At 39.6% G+C, this 26,255-nt stretch overlaps 1 protein-coding gene across 7 annotated transcripts in view; it reads right to left on the reverse strand.

Annotated features, from left to right (window-relative positions):
* Positions 1 to 26,255, reverse strand: part of mad1l1 (mitotic arrest deficient 1 like 1) — a 772,508-nt gene that overhangs the window by 613,512 nt on the left and 132,741 nt on the right. The window contains exon 1 of one of the 7 annotated variants that reach the window (XM_059653953.1): positions 8,945 to 9,271. The exons of 4 other annotated variants lie outside the window; for them this stretch is intronic. Coding sequence is in view for 1 of the 3 variants with exons in the window: in XM_059653952.1 (XP_059509935.1) it covers positions 4,087 to 4,109 (23 nt within the window). In the remaining 2 variants the exon portion in view is untranslated. Of the gene's footprint in view, positions 1 to 951; positions 1,042 to 4,086; positions 4,159 to 8,944; positions 9,272 to 26,255 lie in introns of those variants that run through there. 2 more of the 7 variants (XM_059653952.1, XM_059653954.1) reach the window with 2 other exon arrangements.

Genomic DNA, 26,255 nt, shown 5'->3' on the forward strand with positions numbered 1-26,255 from the left:
GTACTTTGCTTAACATCCAGTAATTTGACCGGTCGCACTGCATCTGGAACAGGGCACTTTGTATTTCCCTTAAAAAAGGAAACAATTGGTTCTTAAAATATTTACAGTGTGTTGGGTCTGGTCCATAGCACAGGCTAAACAGACAAGAAGCAGATGGAATTTAATACAGAAAAGAGTGAGGTGATACATTGTGACAGAAGGGATAGTCAGAAACAGCAGAAGCAGTGACACCGTCTGAAATAGGGCATATGGACAGAGGCATTGGGGTTGCACGTACACTTGTCTTTGAAGGACAATAAGACATAATGATAAAGTGGACATGGAATTGTGTGCTCCATAAATAGATACATTGAGTAAACTAAACCTACAAGTAGATACATGGCAACATTAATGTGTCTAGTTAGTCATAACATAATTATTGCACTGAGTTTCATATTAAAAGAACATTAAACGAACGTTTATAACACAATTATAAATATGGTTATCAGATCTAAATTTTGTGTTATTATTTAACTAACAAGACAAAAACAGAAACGAAATTTATTTACTGCTCCAAGTCAGAAAAATAATTATGAGAATTATCAAATTATCAATCTTATCTGATCATAATACTTTCAATTTCAAAAGCTATTGTCTCCATGAAATGCCTTTTAGTTTCAATCCTACGGGGAAATAATAATTGTCTTTATTTTCCATGCAGAATTGGAGACAAATGATTAAATAAGCAGCAATAAATTCACTAAAATACTGAAAACAAGGCCAGGTTATAATTACAAAAAGGTCAGAAATGAATAAATTTCAATTGGATTCATACAAAATACAGGAGCCTACAAGCAACCTTCAAATGAGTTGGATCAAAAGTAACACCTCAACAAATTACAATGCTAATTTATTTTTTCTTTGACAATTTTAGATCTGAATTAATAAAAAAAGAAATAAACAATAGCTCACTTAATCCACTATCAGACCAAAGCAGCTGTGTCCGTTAAAATTGACATTTCAAACCTGCAAGGACACAAGGCTGGGCGCAACGATACAATCAGCCTCAACCAGGGCAGCCAAATAAAGTATGTGGGTGTTAGGAGATGGGGAAGGACCCAGTGCATCAAAATCCCACACTGTAGAAATGAACATGAACTCATTAGGTTAGTGAATCATCATTCCAAACAAAATGTAATGAAGAGAAGGGAAAGGAGTACAGCAAAAGCAGCAAATAAGATTAATTTGCCAATGTAGCTGTGGCACCCAGTGAAATCACAAAGCCCTTTCAGAAAATGCAGAATTCAGGGTAGCTGTTCTCAAAGCAAAGGTTGAGATAACCTGATGGAGTCATTTAAAGTCATAATCATATTGGCTAGACGTACACGGGATGTTTTGACTTGCAGAACACCCAAAGTTAGAGATTAAACATAAAAGATATACTCAACGACAAATTCAGAAAAAATCTGTTGCAAAAACAGCTAGCATGTGGAATACACTGCCATAAATTTTAAAGTGTGGGTGTGGTGGGATGGAGTAGATATGGTAGAGAAGGCTATAAAAGAAATGTGAAGGGAGGAGACCACAGGAAAGATTGTGGGTACAAAGGAGGTGACAAGAAGAGAATGGAGAGCAAGGAGGTGGCTGCAAGGGGTATAAGGAGGGAGAAAGAACCTGTTTGACAGGCAGAGTCGAATCAGGGCTGCAGGACTTGACTCTGGAGACTCTGGCTCAGACAGAAGGGACCATTCATTCATCCACTATCCCCAAGTTTCACTGCCTATATATTACTCTTTCATCCAACAAGATGCTACCAAAAACTGACCTCTTTTTTGGTGAGTTCATACATTTCATTACATGGTTACCAAAGGTATCAGATATTATACTATAATTATTTTTTGAAGCACCTTCATACATGTTAGGACATTAAAGGCATGATACAAATACTGTTTGCAGACACCTTTAAGAAGCTGGATTTGTAAATGAAGGAGAACATAACAAAAGAATATGTATATATTGTAGATGAAGCAACGTGAGAAGGATCATGTAAAACATAACACCAGCATAAAGCAGTTGAGCTAAATGGCCTATTTCTGTCTTATAAATTCTACTTAAATCCATATAACCAAGTGGATTGATAACCTATGCCAGCAGACCTCTCACAATCAAAAACAACGCTGGACAAGTCTTACTGGACAGGTCTTTCAGAGTTACCACGCACATGATAGATAGATTGGATCCCTACTGCACCATTCTTTGAAGTTAACCCCATTAACAGAGGGTCAAAACCAAATGAATGCTACTACACACATAATTTGGAAAACTAGAAGACCTACTCTCACACGTAAATATTGAATTTATTTAAGCAGTAGACAAGGATGAGTAGTGTGTTTTGCTACAGATTCCTGAATACCACAAGGAATGAGGTCAGCATGGTGACTAGGTTACAAAACAAATAGTGCTGAACAAACAAGGACATCTATGCACCCCAACAGAAACTTTAAATTTAACAGTGGAAATCAAGCAAGAGAATCAGAAGTTTTAAAGTTGCTGTAAAATTGCTTCAAACTACATGCCATGGACTTAACTAGAAAAAAGATCTACATTGGTATTGGATTCTGGTCAGTAACATAGAAGATCTGGAACCATATTGTAATTATACTCCAGATTTTTCAAAAATCACCAGAAGTAATGAACAGGACAAAAACACGTGATTTTAAAAATGCATAATTACAATGAAATACTGAATAATCAAAAGAAATTATTTGGGAAATATATTAAAATAAATTTCAGATGTGAACGAAAGTAAAGGACGACAGCATTCACTTCATGTTCTCAACATTAAATCTGAATTAAGGCTGAATTACCAAAAGTCTAAAATCAAGGTATCCTGTGAAAATGAACAAACTATCACAATGTTTTCTGCAATCCATTAAATTCCTCAGGGTCATTGAACCAAATGAATCAAATCTTATTTGGGGGGGAAACTGTTTGTAACAGGGATAACATGGATTTCAACAGAATTGATGCTTTAAATCAGGTGACTATTTTTTCCAATTTTGATTTTGCCCTTATACAATGCAGCAAATGACTGAAACACAGTAACATAAAATCAAATATCAACTGAATTGCAGTTGTTTTTAAACTACAAAGTCCTTCATTTTTCCCCATTGATATGAAGAGTTAACTAAAATACAGACGATCCAACAGCGCATCAAAATTTGGCACATTCTCTGACTGAACAGAAAAGAACTATTGTTTGCTAAATAACATTTAGCATACACACCCTTCTCAGGTGTCAGCCAATGTCAATACAGTGATAACTTGCACAGTCGGTAATATTTCCATTCCATGAAGCCTTCTGTCTTTACATGGCAATGTTACTTTCTTTTAAAAAAAAGTGAATTCATCAGTAAGGTCCCTGGCTAATATGTACTGTTAAAATACCGCTTTCATTGCAGTGTACTCATCTACCTCAGAGCTTTGACTGAAATCGCACATAGAAATCGAAGAACTGGAAAACAATTACCAAGGAATGGTTTCTCTTGCTCCTGTTTTCGGGCTCACAAACCATACACAAATGATTTAAATTACACAAACTTGTGATAAATCATGCTTGCACAACTGGTCGTGGATACCTATATCACGTTATCTTGGTGGCACTGTGGATTAGTACATTGTTTTTTTATTGAGGGGCAAGTTCAATTAGCCCACATAGACTTCCATTTAAATCACTCATCCGTTGTTTCCGTATGGCCTGAACGAAATCAGTCTGCAAGTTCCTTGTAAGCACTAGCCACAGAAAATGTTTAATCTTAGTTAAAATCAAAAAAGCCCTAAACTTTGAACCATACTCTACTGTCATAGGATGACTGATGTGGTAAATGTATACAACAGTCCAGTACAACATACTTATTTCACACACAAGCGTCAATGGATACTTGCTCCAAACTCAAAAGCCCTTCATAGCACTCATAACTATAGCAGTCATAATATACAGATGCATTGTTTCAAACATCTTTCCTTTCATAAAAATATTGCATACACTTTCTTTTGCAGTTACAAGTTATCCAGCATGCATGCTCAATAAAGAAAATTATCACTCACAGAAAGAAAACAAATTTGCTCATTCCACTCTGTCCTAGTTTTGTCTATGCTTGCACATCCATTTCATGTATAATTGTTTAAGACTTTCTTAAGATATTTTTATGGCACACAGAGCAGATTATCCACAACAGCTTCTACTTTAAAAAGGTTACTGGCTATCTCATGCTGTCTGCAATATCTAGTGTCAAACACTACCACCTGTATTTCCCATAGATGATTCATGATGTCATTAGAAAATTGCGACTTTCATCAACCTTGTTTGTCGGAATCCATGCTTTCCATTTAGGGCAGTTTGGACATGTGCCTTACAGAATTGCAGCAATTTTTTTTAATGAGACCATTCAAAAACTTTATTGATATTATTTGAGACTGTTCACACATTAAACTTCTAGGTTTTATCACTACTACCACATTGTCATCCAGCTAGTCTGAGGGGTCACTTTCCTGATCACAGTCTTTTCTAGCTCCTCTTTGTCGTCTTTCAGGCTGGTCTGGAGGGTTGCTAGCTCTCCTTAGCAGATGCCAAGAAAAACATTATTGCAGCTTTAAAGGTTCGATTTGGCAGTCAGTGACCTGGTGCCCTGTTAAACATTCCAAATCTCTTTTGATATATGCAGGATTACCAGTACAAGAGTTAAACTTGTTTCAGCTAAGATAAGTGAACTTTGCTCACCGTCTACCATCTATAACTACAAACCTTCCCTCTTCACAGTCTCTTGGGATGCACAATGTTCCAACATCAAGACATTCATAGAGTGAACATTTGGGAACATGGTGTGTTCTGAACAAGAGTAATATCAGACTTAAACCATTAACTGTTTTTCTCTCCATAGATGCTGTCAGACCTGCTGAGTTTCTCCGGCATTGTGTTTGTTTCAGAATTCCAGTATGTGCAGTATTTTACCTTTAATCTCAGGCATTGTTGGAGCTGCAATCACCCAGAAAAGTGGGGAGTATTTCATCATTCTGCTGATATATGCCTTGTAAACGGTGGACAGGCTTTAGGGAGTCAGGAGCTGAGTTAATTGCTACAAAATTCCCAGTCTCTGACCTGCTCTTGTAGCCACTGTATTTATATAAACTAGTTAAAGTGAGTTTTTGGTCAATAGAAGCCTCCAGGATGTTAATAATGGGGGATTCAACGATAGCAATGCTATTCAATGTTATGGGGCAATGGCTAGATTTTCTTTTGATGCAGGTGATTATTGCATTGCATGTGTATGATACTAATAGTGTTACTTCCCACTTGTCTGCCAAAATGTGCGCAATGTCCACAACATGGCCTGCTTCAATATCTTCGAAATCTGAACATTGCACAATTGTCAGTCAATGTTCCCACTGTTGACCATATGATTGAGGGAAGGTCATTGATGAAGCAGCTGAAGATGGTTGTGACTAGCACATCACAGTGAGAAACTCCTGCACACAGTGCTGGAGCTGAAGTGACTGGCCTCCAATAGCCACAACTTCATCTTTTGAACTAGGACTGACCCTAACCAGCAGAATGTTTCCCTCTGATTCCCAGTGACCTCAGTTTTACCAAGTTTCCTTGATGCCACACACAGTCAAAATGCAGCCTTGATATTAAGTGCTCACATCCCCTCTGAAATTTAGCTCTTTTGTCCATGTTTGGATAGGGCTTTACTGAAGTCAGCAGCTCAGTCACCAAGGTGGAATCTAAACTAACATCAGTGAGCAGGTTCTGCATGATAACACCATTCATGACCCCTTCCATCATTTTCCTTTTGTCTTGGAGTAGACTGAAGGGTTGATAGCTGGCTAGGTTAATTTGCTCTGCTTTTTACGTACAAGACATAACTGGGCGCGGTTTTCCACATTGTCGATGAGATACCATTGTAGCAGTTCTACTGGAACAGCTTGTCTACAGATACAGCAAGTGAACCACTGTCTTCAGTGCTATTACCAGAACATTGTCAGCATCCATAATCCTTGCAGAATCCTGTTTCTCCAGCCTTGATATCACATTTGAGTAAATTTAATTGGTTAAACACCGACATTTGTGATGCTGTTGACCGCTGAAGGAGGTCAAGATAAATAATTAACTTTGCACTTTTGAAGATTGTTATGAAGACTTCAGAATACCTCAGACTCATCTGTTGCACTGATGTGCTGCAATTCTCCTTTATTCTCGGTTTCTTATAGGGGCTGATTCCCTTGATCTACAATTTCATCCACCCACCTCTATGAACATCTGCAAGGTTTAATGGCTTCTTTCTCTTAACAGAAGCCATCTCCAAAGGTCATACACCTATATCAAGTCTGAGTGTACCGATGCATCTCCTCAAACAACACTTTGAGTCTGAACATATTAATGGGATTGAGTTGAAGAGCCTTCACTCTACAAGTTTGGGATAATTCACCAACACTGGGTCTCACATCTCCAAAGGCACCATCCTTGATAACAAGATTATTTTTGTTTTCCAAAGAGGTATATCAAATCAGTGGCCCACAAAAACAAACTGAATTAGAGATCTGGGTTCAATACAATTACACTGCAGCCTCACAGCACCAGGGACCCAGGTTCGATTCCACCCTCGGGCGACTGTCTGTGCGGAGTTTGCACATTCTCCCCGTGTCTGCGTGAGTTTCCTCTGGGCGCTCCGGTTTCCTCCCACAGCCCAAAGATGTGCAGGTTAAGTGGATCGGCCATGCTAAATTGTCCAAAGTGTTCAGGGGTATGTGCATTATAGGGGAATGAGTCTGGGTGGGATGCTTCAAGGGGCAGTGTGGACTCGTTAGGCCAAAGGGCCTGTTTCCACACTGTAGGGAATCTAATAAACAATTAGCTTGAATTCCTAGTCTGTTTCACCTCACATCAAAAAGGTTGGGGAGGAGCCCCAAAGGAATATCATACCGAAGGGCCCAAGTGACAGTCTGCTGAAATTTCCAAAATTCCACCTCAAAGGTGAAGGCAAAGGCAAAGTAACATTCATCAAACCACTGAAAAGTTAACAAGCTTATTCTTCCAAAAGCAATGTGTAGCCTATGTAAAGCCATTGATTGGCTATGGTATCTAATATCTAACCTCCCCACTGCCTGCCACAGAGAAATGAGAAAGTTGATGGATTGTCATGTATGGTCTGAGAGAACAGAAACATACAAAACCAAGAAGGAGATTATACTCAAAATCATCAGCGCTGACCAAATTTCTTCCCAATGAGCATTTCTGTGCAGAAGGCACAGACACAGACATGCAGTACATACCCTGAGGTGCCTTCTGCAGTTGCTGTCCTAAATCCATACTAGCATATAAATTAACCAAGAGATGCTACTGCAAATCAACTTATGTATTGAAATAGAATTCTCAAGATCATACCGTAATTTGAAAAACATCGGAAAAAAGATACAAAAAAACCTTCTTGGAGCTAGTTAATCTCAAGTATACCATAATTATTTGAAATACTGTCCAAGAAATTGTTCCAAATTTAACTGGATAGCTTACTTTCCTTTAAAGGGTAGTGGGGTTTCAACTGGGAAGATTTCTCAGGTGTTGACATTAACTGCAATCTTCTCCTCATTTCCTTCGAAAAAATATGTTCAATCTCAAAGATTAATCTGAATACCAGTTAAAACTACAGTCCAAGTCGTTTCTAAAAAAAATTCAGAACAGAAGTTGTTGCAGCAGATGGAGTGAAATCCAAACCAGCTTGTATCAATATAATTTTCCATAAATCAAGCATTTTGCTAGTTCTTCAAATTAAATTCAAAAATTATGTTTAAATCCACCTGTTTGGACATCTTATGATCACCTATTGTTGCAGGTGAAACTTGGGATTCAGACTCAAAAGTCAGGATATTACCATTGCACCACAAGACCACTTTTTCTCACATTCACCATGGCTCTACTTATCGCACCACGAGGAAAATAACCTTGGCACTTCCCACCACACCTTCATGGTAGGTTATAGCTATGGGAGAAGAAGGGAACAAACAACTGAAGAGAAAGGCATTCAGTCCCTTGAACTGATTCCCTGATCACAAAGTGAGAGGAGGGCATAGTGGTAAAATCACTGGACTGGAAATCCAGACCCAGGTTAGTCCTCTTCAACAGCCATTCAAATCCTACCAGTCGGTGGTGAAATTTAAATTTAATTAATAAATATGTATCTACAGCATAAAACTATCAGTTGTTTTAAAAATTCATCAGGACCATCCATCACTTCTGCCCTTTTGGCAAGGAAATTTGGAATACTTCTCCAGTCTAACCTATAAGTGACTCCAAACACACAGCAATGTGGTTGATTCTCAACTGTCTTTGAAAATGACCAAGAAAACCATGCAATTCAAGACCAATTGGAGATAAATAACTGATGCTGGCCTCATCAGCAATGCCCAAAACCCAAAATGAAAAATACAGAAGAAAAATCTTCGCAATCTTACTCCCTCCATTGTTCCATATTCATTAGTGTTCTTATCCAACCATATACTTACATAAATAATAATCAGCCAAGAAGGCAAGAATAGTTTCTTTCCCCCAAATTCATTGGTCAATCGAAACACAAAGCACAAGATTATGCATTTCTCTAATGTAAATATACTTACCTATTTTTATACTAAGTAAAATGAAGACAAATGCAAAATCCTGTTGAGTTAAACAGAGGACAAGTTAAGCTTGTTAAGCCAGAGAAAATAATAAAAATGCGATCAAGCATATTGCCTTTATCTGAAGCCCACAAGCTTACACAGACCCAAAGTCAAAAGACATTATGCCAAAGATAACAGGAGAATAAAGGGGATATACAGTGCAGAGTTCTTTGGCAGTTCCTGAAGCATAAGATTCTATCCTCAGCCCATGTTAGATAGTTGACTTCTTGCATCATAAGAATTAACAAATTACCTTTTAGGTTCTCTATTGCACTGTTCCTTAATGCTTCCTTCTACTTAGTGCTGGTGTAGAATACTTTCTTCAAATAATAGAGAGAAAGGCAGATTTTTAGCACGGATTCAGTTCTGCAGTGTATTGTCCAACGTTTCAAGCTTGATAACTGTAGGTGATGTTTCACCTTGCAACATGTGAAGATCCTCATAATGGTGTAATGGTTATGGGTTTTGTTGCCCTTTCAATTTGAACGGTCTTCTGTTTAATTCACGTCTGTTTCATGAAGCCTGGCCAACCCAATCGGTCAGGTGATCCCAGTGACTCTCAAGTTTTTCGGTCACTTTTTAAAAATCAGTGTAGGAGAGAGGAGAAAGAGAGTTGGAGGGGTGCAGCAGAATTATTTACACCTTGTTATGTCATACCTATTAAAGCTGTTGATTTCACAATGTTTTGGAATGAATAGGGAAGATGGATGTTTGCATTTTGTTGTAACTGTGAGCAACACACCCTTTCTCTATAAAGGGATCTTACAGAAAAAGAAAACAAACCAAACATAATGGAAAATCAGGAAAAAAAGGGGACATCAATATGCAGTACTTGCAGATTATACGACACTGCAACAAATGGGCAATTACATGTGTCAACTTTAATTCTTTAGTATGTTATCACTATTAGTACATAATACTCAAATCATTTAATCGTGACATATATATGCTGTAAAAAAAAACTCAGCGACCTTGGAAGGTGACAGAAATTGCTCTCAGCAAGTTCAATTCAAGTTATAACAATGAAGAGTCAATGAAATTCACATGAAACTCATTTAGCTGTAGCCATCAACAACATTTGTATTTATAAGCTTTAAATAACCACTGCCTGGCTTATAAGTTAGTGCAAGATTTTGCAGTTTTGTGATTTTTCATACTCCTGACGGCACAGATGAAAGTAACCGGCACAGGTGAAAGACGAACAGCATAATAATAGCATCTTGCTGAATAACTATTGGTTGAAAATTTCCTTTCAAGCACTGAAAATTCAAAACGACAATTTTTTTTTCAAAAAATTCAAAGGTTATGGGCTTCACTGGCTGTGGCACCATTTATTACCCATCCCTAGTTGCCCATAGGTGGCGTTGGTGAGTCTCCTTTTTGAACTGCTGTTGTCCATTTTGTGTAGGTTCATTCACATGTTATAGAGTCAGAGTTCTAAAGCATGGAGACAGGCCATTAGGCCCAAATTGGTCCATGTCGACCAACATGTCCTTCCATGCTAACCCCCTTTCCCTCTCTTGGTCTATATCCTTCTAAGCCTTTCCTATCCACGTATTTGCCCAAATGCCTTTTAAAATGTTGTTAATGATTCCACTGCAACCACTTCCATTGGCAGCTCATTCTATATGCATGCCATCCTCTGTGTGAAAGAAAAAATTGTCCCTTAGATTCCCATATATTCTTTTCCCCTGACCTTAAACTGATGCTGTCTAGTCCTTGATTCCCCACCCTTCAAAAAGGCTGAGTGCAATCACCCTAAACATGCCTCTCAAGATCTTATACGCTTCTGTGAGATTCACCCCCCATCAAATTTCCTATGCTCTAAAGAAACAAGTCCTAACTTGTTCAACCTCTCCCTACAAACTCTGTCCTTTGATCCTGACAAGATCCTCGTAAATTTTGTCCGCACTTTTAACAATTTAAGAACATCCTTCCAGTAGCAAGGTGACCAAAGCTGAACACAATACACCAAGCGCAGCCTCACCAACATTCTGTACAACTGCAACATAACTTTCCAACTTCTATACTCAAGACCTTGGCTGATGAAGGCCAGTGTGCCAAATGCCTTCTTCACCACCCTGTCTACCTGCACCTCCACGTTCAGAGAACCATCCACCTGAACTCCAAGGTCCCCTTGTTCCACTACATTCCTTAAGGCTCTACCATTCACCAAGAAACTCTTCCCTGGATTTGACTTTCCAAAATGCAACACCTCACAATTATCTATATTAAAGTCCATTTGTCCTTACTCAGAGATAGCAAGAACTGCAAACGCTGCAGTCAGAGACAACACAATGTGGAGCTGGAGGAACACAGCAGGAAAATTGATGTTTCGGGTCAGGATCCTTCTTCAGAAAAAGAAGAATGGCCCCGACCCGAAACATAACTTTCCTGCTCCTTTGGTATTGCCTGGCCTGCTGTGTTCCTCCAGTTCCACACCATGTTGCCATTTCTCAGTCCACTTCCCCAGCTGATCAGGATCCTGCTGCAATTTCTGACAACCTTCTTCACTGTCCTACAATATCGCCCTATTTCAGCATCACCCACAACTCACCCAACTTACTAATCATGCCTTGTTTATTCTCCTCCAAATCATCGACATCGATAACAAACAGCAACGGGTCCATCACCAAACCCTGAGGCACACCACGAGTCATAGGCCTCCAGTCTGAAAAGCGCTGTTCCACTACTACTCTCTGCTTCCTATTATCAAGCCAATTGCGTGTCCAATTTGTCAGCTCTCCTTGGATTCTGCGCGATCTAACCTTCCAGAGCAGCCTTCCATATGGAATCTTATCAAAGGTGTTACTGAAATCCATACAGACTATGTCTACCACGCTGCCCTCAACCTTCCTGGTCACATCATCAAAGAACTCTAATAAATTTGTGAGGCATGATCTCCCATGCACAAAGCCACACCATCTACTCCTAATCAAACCCTGTCTTTCCAAATGTATGTATGTCTTTTCCCTCAGAATCTTCTCAAGTAATTTACCTACCACAGATGTTAGGATTACTGGTTTGTAGTTCGCAGGTTTTTCTTTATAGCCCTTCTTGAATAAGGGCACAGCATTCACTACTCTCCAGTCTTCCAGGACCTCACCCGTTGCTAGTGATGATGCAAATATATTAGCCAGGGCCCCTGCAATTTCTTCTCTAGTCTCCTGCAGGGTTCATGGGTATACCTTGTCAGGACTAGGAGATTTTTCCACCCTCATATACCTTTAAATATCTCCTCTACTGTGATCTGAAGGTGCACCCATCCAGACAAGTGAGGCATATTCCATCATGTACCTGGCACGTTGTTAGAGAGGCGGTTGCAGGATTTTGATCCACTGACAAGGGAGGAATGACGATATAGGTTCAAGTCAAGATCTGTGACAGAGAGGAACGTGCATGTAATGCTCCCACAATCTGTATTCCTTGTCCTTCTAGATGGTAGTATTCATAGTTTGAAAGGTGCTATGGTGAATTGCTGCAAGCAGCTTATAAGTGGCACACACTGCTATTACAGAGCATCAGCAATGGACAGAGTGAATGTTGGAGGATGTGGTGCCACTCATGCCGGCTGCTTTGCCCTGAATGGTCTCACATTTCTTGGTGGTGTTGGAGCTGCACCTATTCAGACAACTGAGGTATATTCAATGATATGGCGGCATGTGCCTTGGAGTTCGTAGGCAAACTTTGGGGAGTTGGGTGGAGGATTACCCTCTGCAGTATTCCTAGCCTCTGATGCTGCTCTGTTGCCACTATGTTTATACGGCAAGTCTAGTTCAGGTTCTGGCCAATGGCAACCCCCAGAATGTTGACAGTGGAGGATTCAATGATAGTAATGATATCAAATATCAATGAGCAATAGTGAGATGCTGTCTTGCTACAGATGGTCATTGCCTGGCACTTGCGTGGTACAAATATTACTTGACACTTGTCAGCTGAAATAAGCAAATTTTCCAGGTCTTGCTACTTTTGAAGATAGACTGCTTCAGTATCAGAGTCATTGTGAATGGTACAAACATCAGCTAACATTCCCATTGACTTGATGATGGAGGGAAGGTCACTGATGAAGCAGTTGAAGATGGGTGGGTCTAGCTCACTACCTCGAGAAACTATTGAAACTGATCTTCAACAACCACAACCATCTTCCTCTGCATCCTTAATGACTCCAACCAGCACAGAGTTTCCCTCGGATTCCCACTGACTGCAGTTTTGCTAAGTCTCTTTGATATTACAAAGAGACAAATATAAGCAAAATAAAATACTGAAACATCTGCAAGGGGTCTAACACCAGTCTATCACTTATTGCTTATGCTGTTTGCCACATAATTAGTCCTCCTTTAGCTATATCAGTGTGACACCTCATTTTTCTGTATGCCTGGTGCTGATACCAGCATGTCCTCTTTCACTAATCATTCAACTAGCTTAATGGTATTGGTGTTTATTGACACTGCAATTTAACACAGATGAATCATCAAACTATTGATTCACAATAATCATGAAAGTTTTAAGAGTGAGACAACACTAATGGAGATTCTAATTTCCCCACAGATTAACTCGTTTAGATGTGGCTGTAAACTCTGGAGCAGATCTCTCGCAGTGGAAGAACTGCAACCATTCTAATATACGACTCAGTTACTGGGGCACTCCATTTAACCTAAACGCTCATGCAAGCGAGTGAAGAAATCGCAAATTAGGGTAAAATTTTAAAAAATTCACCTTCTCACATTGAAACAGAGGGCTACTTCAAACAAAGTACTTTCGCGGACTATCTTCAGATATTAGTTCCTAACAGTGGTGCGACATGGCTGATCGACTGATCAGAGAAAAACAATGTATTTGCATGAAGCCAGTGCTCACCAACTTTAAAAGAATATGTGCTTTATATGCAAAGAACACACATTGTCATTACACAAAACCCTCATTTTTAAAAGCAGAATGATCGAAGTGTTTTCAAGATTCAATGTTGCAATACAACTCTATTTTTGTTAAACTCTTCAAATACAAAACTGATTCACGTTTCTCAAATTCAGTCAGAACTTGTACCTCCTTTCCACTGAAATTTCATGTAAACCAAACGAATGCACTTTCTACTTGCATAATGTGAGTGAAATCAAGTTCAGTGCAGCAGTCCTAAGTGTCTTTCCGAAGAGAGACTGTGAAACACCATGCTTGAATCCATCCTTTCAACAATTAGACATTTAGAAACAAGGTTTATTGCTGAATAATCACTGTTTGTAACAGGTCCTGTCGCTTCATCATAAAATAGAAAATAATTGTGTAGAAGATTGTTAGGAAACAGTAGTTTAAAACCAAATTCACCTATAGGTATTTGAAAACAGCAAACAAAATTGCACTTTTACTTCACATCAGTATGCCTCGCTGAAATACAAGGCTAAAACACAAATTCTTAAAAACTTGTTAGCTTAGTAGTACTCTAATAACTAATGGTACAGTGATTCAAATACAAATCAACCAAGTACTAAACCATCACTCACATGGATTTGGAATCAAAGTTCTCTATGTTGGAGACAGGAAGAGAACGAGAATGACAGAACAAGCTGTGCTATGTTGGAGACATAGAAGAGCAAATTTCAAACATTGAATCATTTCTCCCTACATTAACCCTACTTATTCTATACTATCCATCACAATTTCAGTACAGAATGATGTCTAGAAAAGCTAACACTAGCAAATTATTAAACCCAGATGTACTTTTCCTTTATGTAATGAAATGTATATATGTTTATGCATTGTTTTATAGTCTGAAGCAGGTCTTAGGAACAGCAGCAGTCAATTGTGTTGGGCTCTGCTCAACAAGGATTAATGATTTTGCGTGGGAGATGTCTGTCATAAAGTGGATTTTGGGCTCTTTAGCTGAAGAGATTATTATTATGCTTACCAGCAGAGTATTTTTTTAAACAAACGATTAAGAGTGTAAAACGATGCTTACTACAAAAATTTAAATAGCCAATTAACATCAAGTTCAAAGTGACAACAGTTGTATCAACAAATCAATAAACATCAATCATCTGGTTTGACAGAAATTGAATAATTTAATTAGTGAAAGCATATTTTGTAAAAAAGATGAGATTCTATGTTCAAGCACTTTGGAAGAACTTCAACTGTCAACCACCTCTAAAAATTTTATTTCAGGAAGTGCCGATCAGTAGAAAAGCTATGTGTGAGTGAAATCAATCTTCCTGACCAGGTGGACATGACTATATCGCATAGCATCATTCAAACATGAGTAGGAATCGCTATCAATGTTCTTGCCAACATTCCTCCCAAAGTCATCATACTCCAAAGAGTTATTTGTTTCATAGATAATGGGAACTGCAGATGTTGGAGAATCCAAGATAACAAAGTGTGGAGCTGGATGAACACAGCAGGCCAAGCAGGATCTTAGGAGCACAAACGCTGACATTTCAGATCTAGACCATCCAACAGAAAAGGGGGAGGGGAGGGGGAGAGGGAGAGGGTTCTGAAATAAATAGGGAGAGTGGGGGAGGCGGATAGAGGAGAACATAGGTGGAGAGGAGACAGACAAGTTAAAGAGGCGGGGATGGAGTCAGTAGAGGTGAGTGTAGGTGGGGACAGGATAGGTCAGTCCAGACAGGTTAAGGGGGCGGGATGAGGTTAGTAGGTAGGAGATGGAGGTGCAGCTTGAGGTGGGAGGATGGCATTGGTGAGAGGAAGAACAGGTTAGGGAGGTGGGGATGAGCTGGGCTGGTTTTGAGATACAGTGGGGGGAGGGGAGATTTTGAAGCTTGTGAAATGCACATTGATACCAATGGGCTGCTGGGTTCCCAAGCGGAACGAGTTGCAGTTCCTGGAACCTTCGGGTGGCATCGTTGTGGCATTGCAGGAGGCCCAGGATGGACATGTTGTCTAAGGAACGTGAGGGGGAGTTGAAACGGTTCGCAACTGGGAGGTGCAGTGGTTTATTGCAAACCGAGCGTAGGTGTTCTGCAAAACAGTCCCCAAGCCTTTGCTTCATTTCGCCGATGTAGAGAAGACATCGGCAAAACCAAGCGGCGGCTTGGGGACCGCTTTGCAGAACACCTACGCTCACTTTGCAGTAAACAACTGCACCTCCCAGTCTCGAACCATTTCAACTCCCCCGCACATTGCTTAGACATGTCCAACCTGGGCCTCCTGCAATGCCACAATGATGCCACCCGAAGGTTGCAGGAACTGCAACTCATGTTCTGCTTGGGAACCCTGCAGCCCAATGATATCAATGTGGACTTCACCAGCTTCAAAATCTCCCCTTCCCCCACTGCAACCCAAAACCAGCCCAGCTCATCACCACCTCCCTAACCTGTTCTTCCTCTCACTTATCCCCTCCTCCCACGTCAAGCCACACCTCCATCTCCTACCTACTAACATCATCCCGCCCCCTTGACCTGTTCATCCTCCCAGGACTGGCCTATCCCCTCCCTACCTCCCCACCTACACTCACCTCTACTGGCTCCATCCCCACTGTCTGACTCCTGTCCACCTATCTTCTCCTCTATCTATCTTTGATCTGCCTCCCCCTCTCTCCTTATTTATTTCAGAACCCTCTCCCCCTCCCCCTTTTCTGATGAAGGGTCTAGGCCCAAAACATCAGCTTTTGTGCTCCTGAGATCCTGCTTGGACTGCTGTGTTCATCCAGCTCCACACTTTGTTATTTGTTTCATGGCTGTTTATGGAGTAGCTGACATATTTTCTTGAACAGACATTGTATTATAAAGCAAAACAATTCTTTCTTGAACTACAAAACACTGATAAGGCATTATGTAAAATTAAGTTCAAGAACCAACTCTTTTGTTTTTTTTACAAACATCTAAAACATGTCTGATATCTCTTCTGCTTATGTACTAATACTGGGTTGGCAGTTTTGAAATTCTAGTTTATGAATGGTTTGTACATGATATTTCTCAGTCAGACGCAAGCCAAATTTCCCTCCCAGTAGTAGTTATGACAAGTATACTTTGGCAGATCTACAGTTTATAAAGCTTCATCTTAAGGTTCAAACAAAACTTTGACTGCGTGTTACCAAAGCATAAATGGCCAGAAATGTGTGTAACATACAACAAACATGAATATTTTAAGGTACTGAAGTCATTTTAGAGTATTTTGATACTGTGTTGACATTAACATTATTAAAACTATCTTGACATAGAAAATAGCAGCTTCAATAAATACCATGATTTGTCGTTTATTTCGAGTCTGTAACTAAACATTGTCAAAATGAATCAAAATATCTTGTAATACATTTTGAATACAGATTTTATTAAAATCACCTCCTGCTTGATTGAACAAAACACTCAGTTTCATTACATTCCAGAGTGGTAGGAGAAATCATGTTCACTTGTTTTTCACCATGCATACTTCTGAAAAGCAAAATTCTAAACTTACATGCTAAAACAAGTTACATCATCAGTTGCAACCCACAATTATAAGAACATGACTCAGCATGCAAGCAGCAATTGGACAGGGTATAGAGATCTTTGCTGCAAAATTTGCTATACTAAATAACAAAATGGATTAAAATACTTTTGCTTGTTGCAAAACACAATATGCATGTAATATTAGTGCAGCGCACTTCACTGTAAATTATTGTCGCCTACTGTTCAATAAAATGTCATATTCAAATGATGCTTCACTAGAAAATAAAAATATGAAAGATGCATGCATTCAAATTGTATCCAATTATACAAGTCTTTAGAGTACAAGATATGCAGCCACACATCTTGAAATTAACCTCATTTATCAGTGCAACACAAAACAAACTTTATAGTTTTAAAATACCTTTTGTAACTAAGTCAATACACAACTGCTGATCAAAAATACACATTACCAACTAGCAAGACAGATTATAATGATACATGGGTTGCAAGAAATGAACATTTATTTTCTTGCAAACAGAAAATAGCCTTGCACACAGTTAAATTATCCCTGCCTTCAACAATTACTGCAGTTAATAAACAGGTGGGAACAGAGTCCAAGTTATAAGCTCCACAAACTGATAATGAACTGAATATAGCATTACTGAGGTTTGGTGGTTTATTTGCCAAAGAACAAGCAGCTACTACACATTTCATCAAAACAACAGAATGTATGACAGTACACAGACTGAAATAGTAACAGCTTATCAACCCAGATAAATAGGTCTGTAACTAGACACAGACCAACTCAGTCTAAGCATTAATCACAATTACCCAAACTCATTTCATCCGTGAGCAGTGACAGGTGGCAATACTCAATTTCCAGCTTCTCAGATCCAGAACAACACAATATACCCGACTAAGGATCCCTGCGTACACTTTCTTTTCCCTCACCTTTCCAAAGCAATCAAGTTAATTTGTTTCTCAACATCAAACTATAACCTTGCCTTCGTGTGACACCCACATCAACCCTGCAGCACTGGCAAATGCTGCAGCTGGTCATTTTATATTTTGCTGGAAAAAACCGGAATGATGTAATTTCAGCTTTGAAACAGAATTTCATACCTTCATAAAGCCATTATCTGCTCAAAAGTATGAAAAATAATTCAACATGCCAAAGTTACAAGTTGGATCTCTCTTTTTAATTATGATTAAATTGTAGTACTATACATACACCACCATTTGGATTGGATTAGATTAGATTAGATTCCCTACCGAACCGGCCCTTTGGCCCAACAAGTCCACACCGCCCCTTGAAACATCCCACCCAGACCCATTCCCCCTATAAACCACACACCCCTAAACACTACAGGCAATTTAGCATGGCCAATCCACCTTGCCTGCACATCTTTGGACTGTAGGAAGAAACCGGAACACCCGGCGGAAACCCACACAGACACGGGGAGAACATGCAAACTCCGCACAGACAGTTGCCCGAGGCTGGAATCGAACCCAGGTCCCTGGTGCTGTGAAGCTGCAGTGCTAACCACTGAGCCAACACACTGCCCTTTTGAGTCAGCGCATACACAGACATCACTGAACAACAACCTTTTTAAATATTTCTGGTACGCTCATCAAGTTTGTTTTTTTGTGAACTTGATTCTTCATTAGAGGATGTAAATGAACCAGATGGGTTTTAACATCAATGATAGCTTAATAGTCACTATTACTGCAACTACTTTTCAATCCCAGAATGATCAATTAATTTTTGTGAACTAATTGAATTCAAATTCCACTAGCTGTATTAGAAGGATTTGAACCTGCATCTCCAGAACTTTCACCTGTGCTTCTGGGTGACTAGTTTAGCAACATAAGTAATGTGTCTCTACCTCCTAACTGGAGAAGAAAGACAATTGCTCCATTCATTCACAAATGTGACAATAACTAAATTGAAATCTCATTCACTTTCTTTTGAATGAGACCTTATATCAAGATCTTATCTGCCTTCTCAAAAGCATACAAAACATCCAGACATTCAGAGAAGGGGAGCTCTCCCGCAAACATCCCTGGCAACATCTACCCTCAACTAAGAGCACTAACTAGAATATCTGGTCATGATCTCATGACTGCTGGAGGAGCTTTCTATGCACAAATTGGCTTCCTTACTTCCTGCCTTATGAAGAGTCATTTCACATCAAAAGTACTTCACTACCTGTAAAGAGTTTTGGGATGTTCTGAGACCACATAGTCACGAAATAAATGCAGGCTTTTTCTTTAATATGAAGTAAATTATACCATCATCAACAAAACACTGCACTTGAACAGCCTCAATTTGCTAAACACTGGTTTGTCCTCAATTTGGAAGTAAATTTATGATAGTGCTCATGTCCAGTGGGACATAAAATGAGACAAGACGAATATGTTCTGGCATTTTTGCATATCAAGTGTTACAATTTTACATTTTCTTTTTTTATCCTCTGAGGACTTGTTAAAACGTATTCTTCTTTCGCACTAGCATACAGTACTTCCTTGCCCCCGTGTTGCATGCTAATTGCTACAAGAGCAGCAACTGAATTCACTTGTCAGGAATAAGCCAAAATCAACTACTTATTTCGGAAATCTAAAATTCGTAGCGCATAAGCGACAGGCATGTATCCCTCTATGTTGGTCAATTTCACAGCATCATAAACACAAGAGGATGGGTGCTGCCAGAAGTGGCCTGTGGGGATTGTGGAACGTCACCACAAGCAAATATCAATGTATAATAGGTAACGTTTCTTTGAATTCCAATCCAGAAAAAAGTTCTAAGGTTTGTCTTTTATTTGACTCAAAATCCAATGTGGTATAAAACTAAATGAAAGAACAAGTTTGCTAAAAGAGGTCTGTCTTAAATTTGTGATCAGAGATAATGGGAGCTGCAGATTCTGGAGAATCCAAGATAACAAAGTGTGAAGCTGGATGAACACAGCAGGCCAAACAGCATCTCAGGAGCACAAAAGCTGACATTTCGGGCCTAGACTCTTCATCAGAGAACTTTTTGGAAGCTTTTAGCATAATACAACTGAAATCACAACAGAAAAAGATTAAAAAAAAGGATAGAACGTTTGTGTTTTTCAAATGAGCAAGTATGCAAAATTACACTGCATCCCTTATTGCCTCACAACAGCACTTATCAAAAGCCAGACACAGGCTGGCCATTATTTGGCTCAAACTCACTTCTTTACAAGTTGGAAGTTCACTTGATCAGTGTATAAATCTATGCCCAACCACCACACAAGGTGCAGTGGAAAAGAAAAGAAATATACGCGACTGATCTTTTTACTGGAAAAGAATTGTCATGCAATATTAAAGTAGTACAGTATGTACAATATGAAGCAGAACAGATAAAGTGTCAAATAGTACAATGATTTCAGGAGAAAGTAAACAAAAATAATTAATGAGACAGGGTTTACTATATAAAAATCCAACTTTAAAACCTTTTTGTGATGTGCTGAGAATGTTAATTTCATACTTAATGACTGCAAGATCAAACCCTGGATTGCATCTACAGTCTAACATTTTTCCTGTTACACTAGAACTTCAAAACCAGTAAAAAAGAGCACTTAGCACAACTAGTAACACCAACATCAGCTGGAAGTCTGAATTACATTGATTAGTGGTCAGCAGAGCTATCCAAGCACTTTTTTTCCCCAAATCAAGGCTAGCACCAATGAAGCTATACTCCATGCATTGTCAACAAACAAAGAAACAGAAGTAGACCATTCAGCCACTTGAAACTGATCAGTAAATTAATGTGATCATCGCTGTCATGGATCTCAACCCCCATCATTCTATCCTGCCTCATATTCTTCATTGTCCTTAGCCAGCAAAAAAATATCATTATTGCATTTTAAATTATTAAAGCAAAATAACATGCTCTCTTTTGTGGGAGATAGTTCCAAGCTACTACAGCCTTTTGCATAAAGAGTTACCTAAATTCTCCCAAAATTGTCCCCTTGTCATAAACTACCACACTATGAAAAATGTTTCTCTGAATCAGTTATCAATTTCTTGAAAATCCTAAAGATGTCAACATAATGGACTCATTACATTAGTCCAAGGAATAAGGCCCTGGCTAAGTGACCTTTTTCAGTTCAATTCTGAAGCAGTGATAAAATTATGGTGAATCTAAACTAGAGGCAAATATAACCTGAGACATGATGTCCAGAATTGTATACACGATTAAATGATGAAATCTAAATAGCACTTCATTCACCTGTAATAAAACTTCTTGCCCTTCACATTATAGTTGCCTAGCTTATATAGATTAATATTGCATTAACTTTTTCTAAGTCCAAATGACTGCCCATATTCAAATCGATAGTCAAATATGAATCAAACTCATTCTATTTATTTGTACTGCAAATCCTCAACTAAAGTCATTCAGCTGAATACAGCTCTACTTTAACATAAGACAGCAATGATCTTGAACTCTAGCCCATGTTCTCACCTTAATGCTGAGGCTCAGCTGCTGACTATATTCCCAAACTCTCATTAACATCCTGGGCTCCATCTTGCAGCAGAAGAGTACGAGTACGAGTTTTGGCAGTCCAGCAGCTCCCTGCACTGATCAACTTTGCCACAAGATGGAGCCTGGTCAATCAAACAGTGCAATACACTGATAGCTCGTGCAGTGAGAAGGTCATAGAGTTATAGAGATATACAACACAGAAACTGATCCTTCAGTCCAACTTGTCCATACCGACCAGATATCCTAGATAAATCTAGTCTCATTTTGCAACATTTGGCCGTATCCCTCTAAACCTTTCCTGTTCATAACCCATCCAGATGCATTAAAATGTTGTAATCACACCAGCCTCCACCAATTCCCCTGGCAGCTCATTCCATACACACACCACCCTCTGCATAAAACATTTTCCCCTTGGGTCCCTTGAATATCTTTCTCAACTCACCTTAAGCCTATGCTTCTAGTTTTGGACTCTCCACCTTGGGGAAAGGACCTTGCCTATTTACCCTATCCATGCCCCTCATGATTTTATAAACTTCTATAATATCACCCCTCAGCCTCTGACACTTCAGGAAAATAGCGCCAGTCCTTTCAGCCTCTTCCTATAGCTCAAACCCTTCAACCCTGGCAACATCCTCGTAAATCTTTACTGAGCCCTTTCTGGTTTCACAACATCCTTCCTATAGGTAGTTATTTTTAAAAATATTGCATTTCTTTTATACTGCGTCATGCATCTTATTTTTCAGGTAATTTCATCTTGGAACAAAGTGTTGCATATACAGAACACTTTCAACTTTTACATTGTACATCTTTTGCACAGAAAAACAACATTCTGGCTTTTAATATCCATTCCTATGGTAAAGCAGGAGTCACACAAAGCTCTTAATGGCACAATTTTCAGGAAGGTAACCACAACTTTGAGGGCTTACAGTCCCTGACTTATCTTAGTTACAAGCTCCTTTACTTCTTTTGTTTGCCCCATCATTCTGACAGTTCTACCCAATATAAAATGCTGCAGCAGCACCCAACCTAGGGTCTTCCTGGGTTTCTAAGCTGTCTTAATCAGTGAGAGTCAGGGGCATCCCATGTGGACACTTCCCCAGTCACGTTTTACTTGCTCATCATTTTCAAACACCAAATTCAAAAAGCAACCAATAACTTCCAACTAGATTATCACACAATGTGACATACATGTTAATACTAAATCTTTATTGCCAGGTTGCATGCAATACTTGGTACAAACTTAGTTGGTATCCTGGTGTGGATAGATGGAAGGATTTGGAGGCAGAGTCAGTACAGTGAAGTGATATGGGAATGAGAGGAGTAGATTGTGGAAGGTAGTGTTGGGAGAAAACAGATAAGATTCTAGCATGGCAAGTGATGAGGACAGCATTCAAAAGTCACTGGAATGGGGCTACTGGGTGTTAGTATGTCTGGGAGATAGTTGTCATGATACCAAGATTGCACGCCTTGCACTAACCCCGCAATAAATCTCTATTACCATGTACTTGTCAATAGCACCTAACTTTTTCCATTGCTTGATCTTTCAGAATTTCCTTCTACAGTGTAAATCGACTTTCCAATTTTCCCAATACACAACATTACCATCCTCATGTCATTGCCAAAAACATCCTCCCAGAATAAACATCTCTACTCACAGCACTCTTGGCCCTAAATCACATTGATTAACTCTTTTGCAATACTAAATAAATCTCAAAAATATCCCATTACAATAAAACACTAGTACGCCATTCCAGTTGCCCACAGTGTTTCCACGTATTACAAGCCCCACTCTCTCATCTCTCCGATCCTACAGCACTCCAGCCCTGTAATATCAAGCTCCCAGCGCTCAGAGGCAGCAGCACCATTCTCCCTTATCAACCCACATGTTCTCCCTTCCAGAAAAAGATACAACGTCCTACAAGAACAGGGCTGTTGCAATATGAAGTACGACATATTATTATGTCAGTGATTTGCAGTACATTAACAAACTTAGACATGTTAATTATGTTTCAGATTGGAATTGAATTGGATAATTTTATGCCTTCATATTTATATTTGAGCAGCGAACCCAGACAATAAGCAACAGCGTGAAGGAGTTACTCAAACACACATGAATGAGATGAATTAGAGCATTCAGTTGAAAAAACTGAATCATTGAAGCATGCTGGACTAATCACGTCTACCAATGTTAACTCAACTTCCTTACACCCAGGCTCCAAAACAACTCCTAATTAATTTCTGAAAGTAGATAATTTTGCATTCAAATCTAAAAGACTTAGAAAATACGTTAACGAGTCACAGTTCTTTGTATTGCCTTCATAAACTCTTTGGATGACAGATCCTCAAAGAAGCTGCAATTTTTTGAAACTGGCAGTCGTAATAAACATAGCTTGAGGTAAAATAAATTGCTTTCAAATCTTTTCAATGTGTATTGCCAACCATTTAAGGAGCATGGCCAGCAGCAGTTCAAATAATATTCCCAATTAGGAGACTATCTTCCTGTATCACCAGGGTAAAAGCCTAAAGTGATATTCATCAAATCAGAACAGCAAACAGCAAGGGATAAATTAATTTAAAACTACAAAGAAAATACGGGGTACAAACCTTACTGCAAATTTTTTGATCAATTCTCTACAATCAAGACTTAGCCTTAAAATGGACTAAAGGAAAAGCCTGAAAAAGTTGGAAGCATATGAACATCTTAGGTAACTATAAGGAGTTTCAATATATTAAAAGTGGAATAACTCTCCAGTGCAGCGTTTAGTGTAATATTTGAAACAGCATTATATCCATTTATAGGCGTTCATACAGATGCAATATTTATGTAGATACATATATATTACTTAGGATATCCATTCAAAGCAGTTTTCTGAGCAGCTAGGGTAACAAGAAATTAAGTTATATTGTATTATATTATTATATTAGTTATATTACATAAGGGAAAGGAAGGTGTCCAGAGAACATCCTGGGAAGGTGAGTGAGGGAAGACCCTACCTCTGGTATTCGCAGTGTTAAGCATGGATACTTTTCTTAAACAGCTTAATTGGGAATAGAAATGTCAGTTAGTGGAGTTAAGTGCTGCACTTATGAGATGTGGGAAATCCACGACACTTCCAGCTTCTGGGATGGCTACATCTGCAGAAGTGCATCAAATTACAGCTTCTCACAGATCACCTGGATAGACTGGAGTGGAAATTGGATGCACTTAGGAGGATAAGGATGGCAGAGAGTTCATAGACAGTAGTTTTAGACATGTTATGATACCCAAGGAGCAGGCAGATAGATGGGTGACCACGAGAAGGGGCAGGCAGCCAGTACAGGAATCCCCCGTGGTCATCCCTCTCTCTAACAAGTATGTCACTTTGGATACTGTTGTGGGGGGTTGACCAATCAGGGGATAACAGCGGTAGCAGCCAGACTGGTGGCTCAACAGCTGGCTCTGATCTTAGGAAGGAAAGGACAAAGAACACTACTGCAGTAGGTTATAGGGGACTCTATAGTTAGGGGTACAAATAGGTGCTTCTATGGACGTACAAGAGACTCCAAGATGGTATGTTGCCTCTCTGGTGCCAGGGTCCAGGATGTCTTTGAACAGACAGACAGCATTCTGAAGGAAGAGAGAGAACAGCCAGAGTTTGTGGTACATATTGGTACTAATGACATAGGTAGGACGAGTGACGAGGTCCAGCAGCAGCAGTTCACAGAGTTTGGCAGAAAGTTAAAGAGCAGGACCTCCAAGGTTGTAATTTCGGTTGTACATTGTGTGCCACGTGCCAGTGAGGCTAGAAATAGGCAGGTAGTGCAGCTCAACATGTGGCTAAACAGATGGTGTAGAAGGGAGGGTTTCAGATATCTGGACCATTGGATTCTGCTCCAGAGTAGGCGGGACCTGTATAAGGAGGACGGGTTGCATCTAAAATGGAAGACCACAAATATTCTGGCTGGGAGGTTTGCGGGCGTCACTCGGGAAGTTTAAACTAGCTTGGCAGGGGGTTGGGAACCAATGCAAAGGTGAATGGACTGAAAAGGAACTAAAGAATAGACAACAGACAATAGGTGCTGGAGTAGGCCGTTCGGCCCTTCGAGCCAGCACCACCATTCATTATGATCGTGGCTGATCATCCACAATCAATATCCTGTTCCTGCCTTATCCCCATAACCCTTGATTTCACTATCTTTAAGAGCTCTATCTCTTTCTTGAAAGTATCCAGAGAGTTGGCCTCCACTGCCTTCTGGGGCAGAGCATTCCATTGGGCCAATAAGACTGAGAGGAAGAGCTGGCAGGGTATGGTTGCTGATCAAAGCGTGTCTGGTGGACTTAAGTGCATCTGTTTCAATGAGAGAAGAGTAACCGTTGAGGCAGGTGAGCTTAGAGCTTGGATTAGTACTTGGAACTATGATGTAGTTGCTATTACAGAGACTTGGTTATGGGAGGGACAGGATTGGCAGGATACAGATGTTTCGGGGGGAATAAAGGGGGTGTAAAAGGGTTAGGGGAATTGGGCTACTTGTTAAAGAGTTTTTCACAGCTGTACTGCAGAAAGATACCTTTAATGGTTCATACAGCGAGGCAATATGGGTAGAACTCAGGAACAGGAAGGGTGCAATCACAATGTTTGGGGTTTACTACAGGTCTCCCAACAGTCAATGGGAGATAGAAAAACAGATACATAGGCAGATTT

Source organism: Stegostoma tigrinum, chromosome 23 (genome assembly GCF_030684315.1).
Source record: "Stegostoma tigrinum isolate sSteTig4 chromosome 23, sSteTig4.hap1, whole genome shotgun sequence".
NCBI classification, from domain to species: domain Eukaryota; kingdom Metazoa; phylum Chordata; class Chondrichthyes; order Orectolobiformes; family Stegostomatidae; genus Stegostoma; species Stegostoma tigrinum.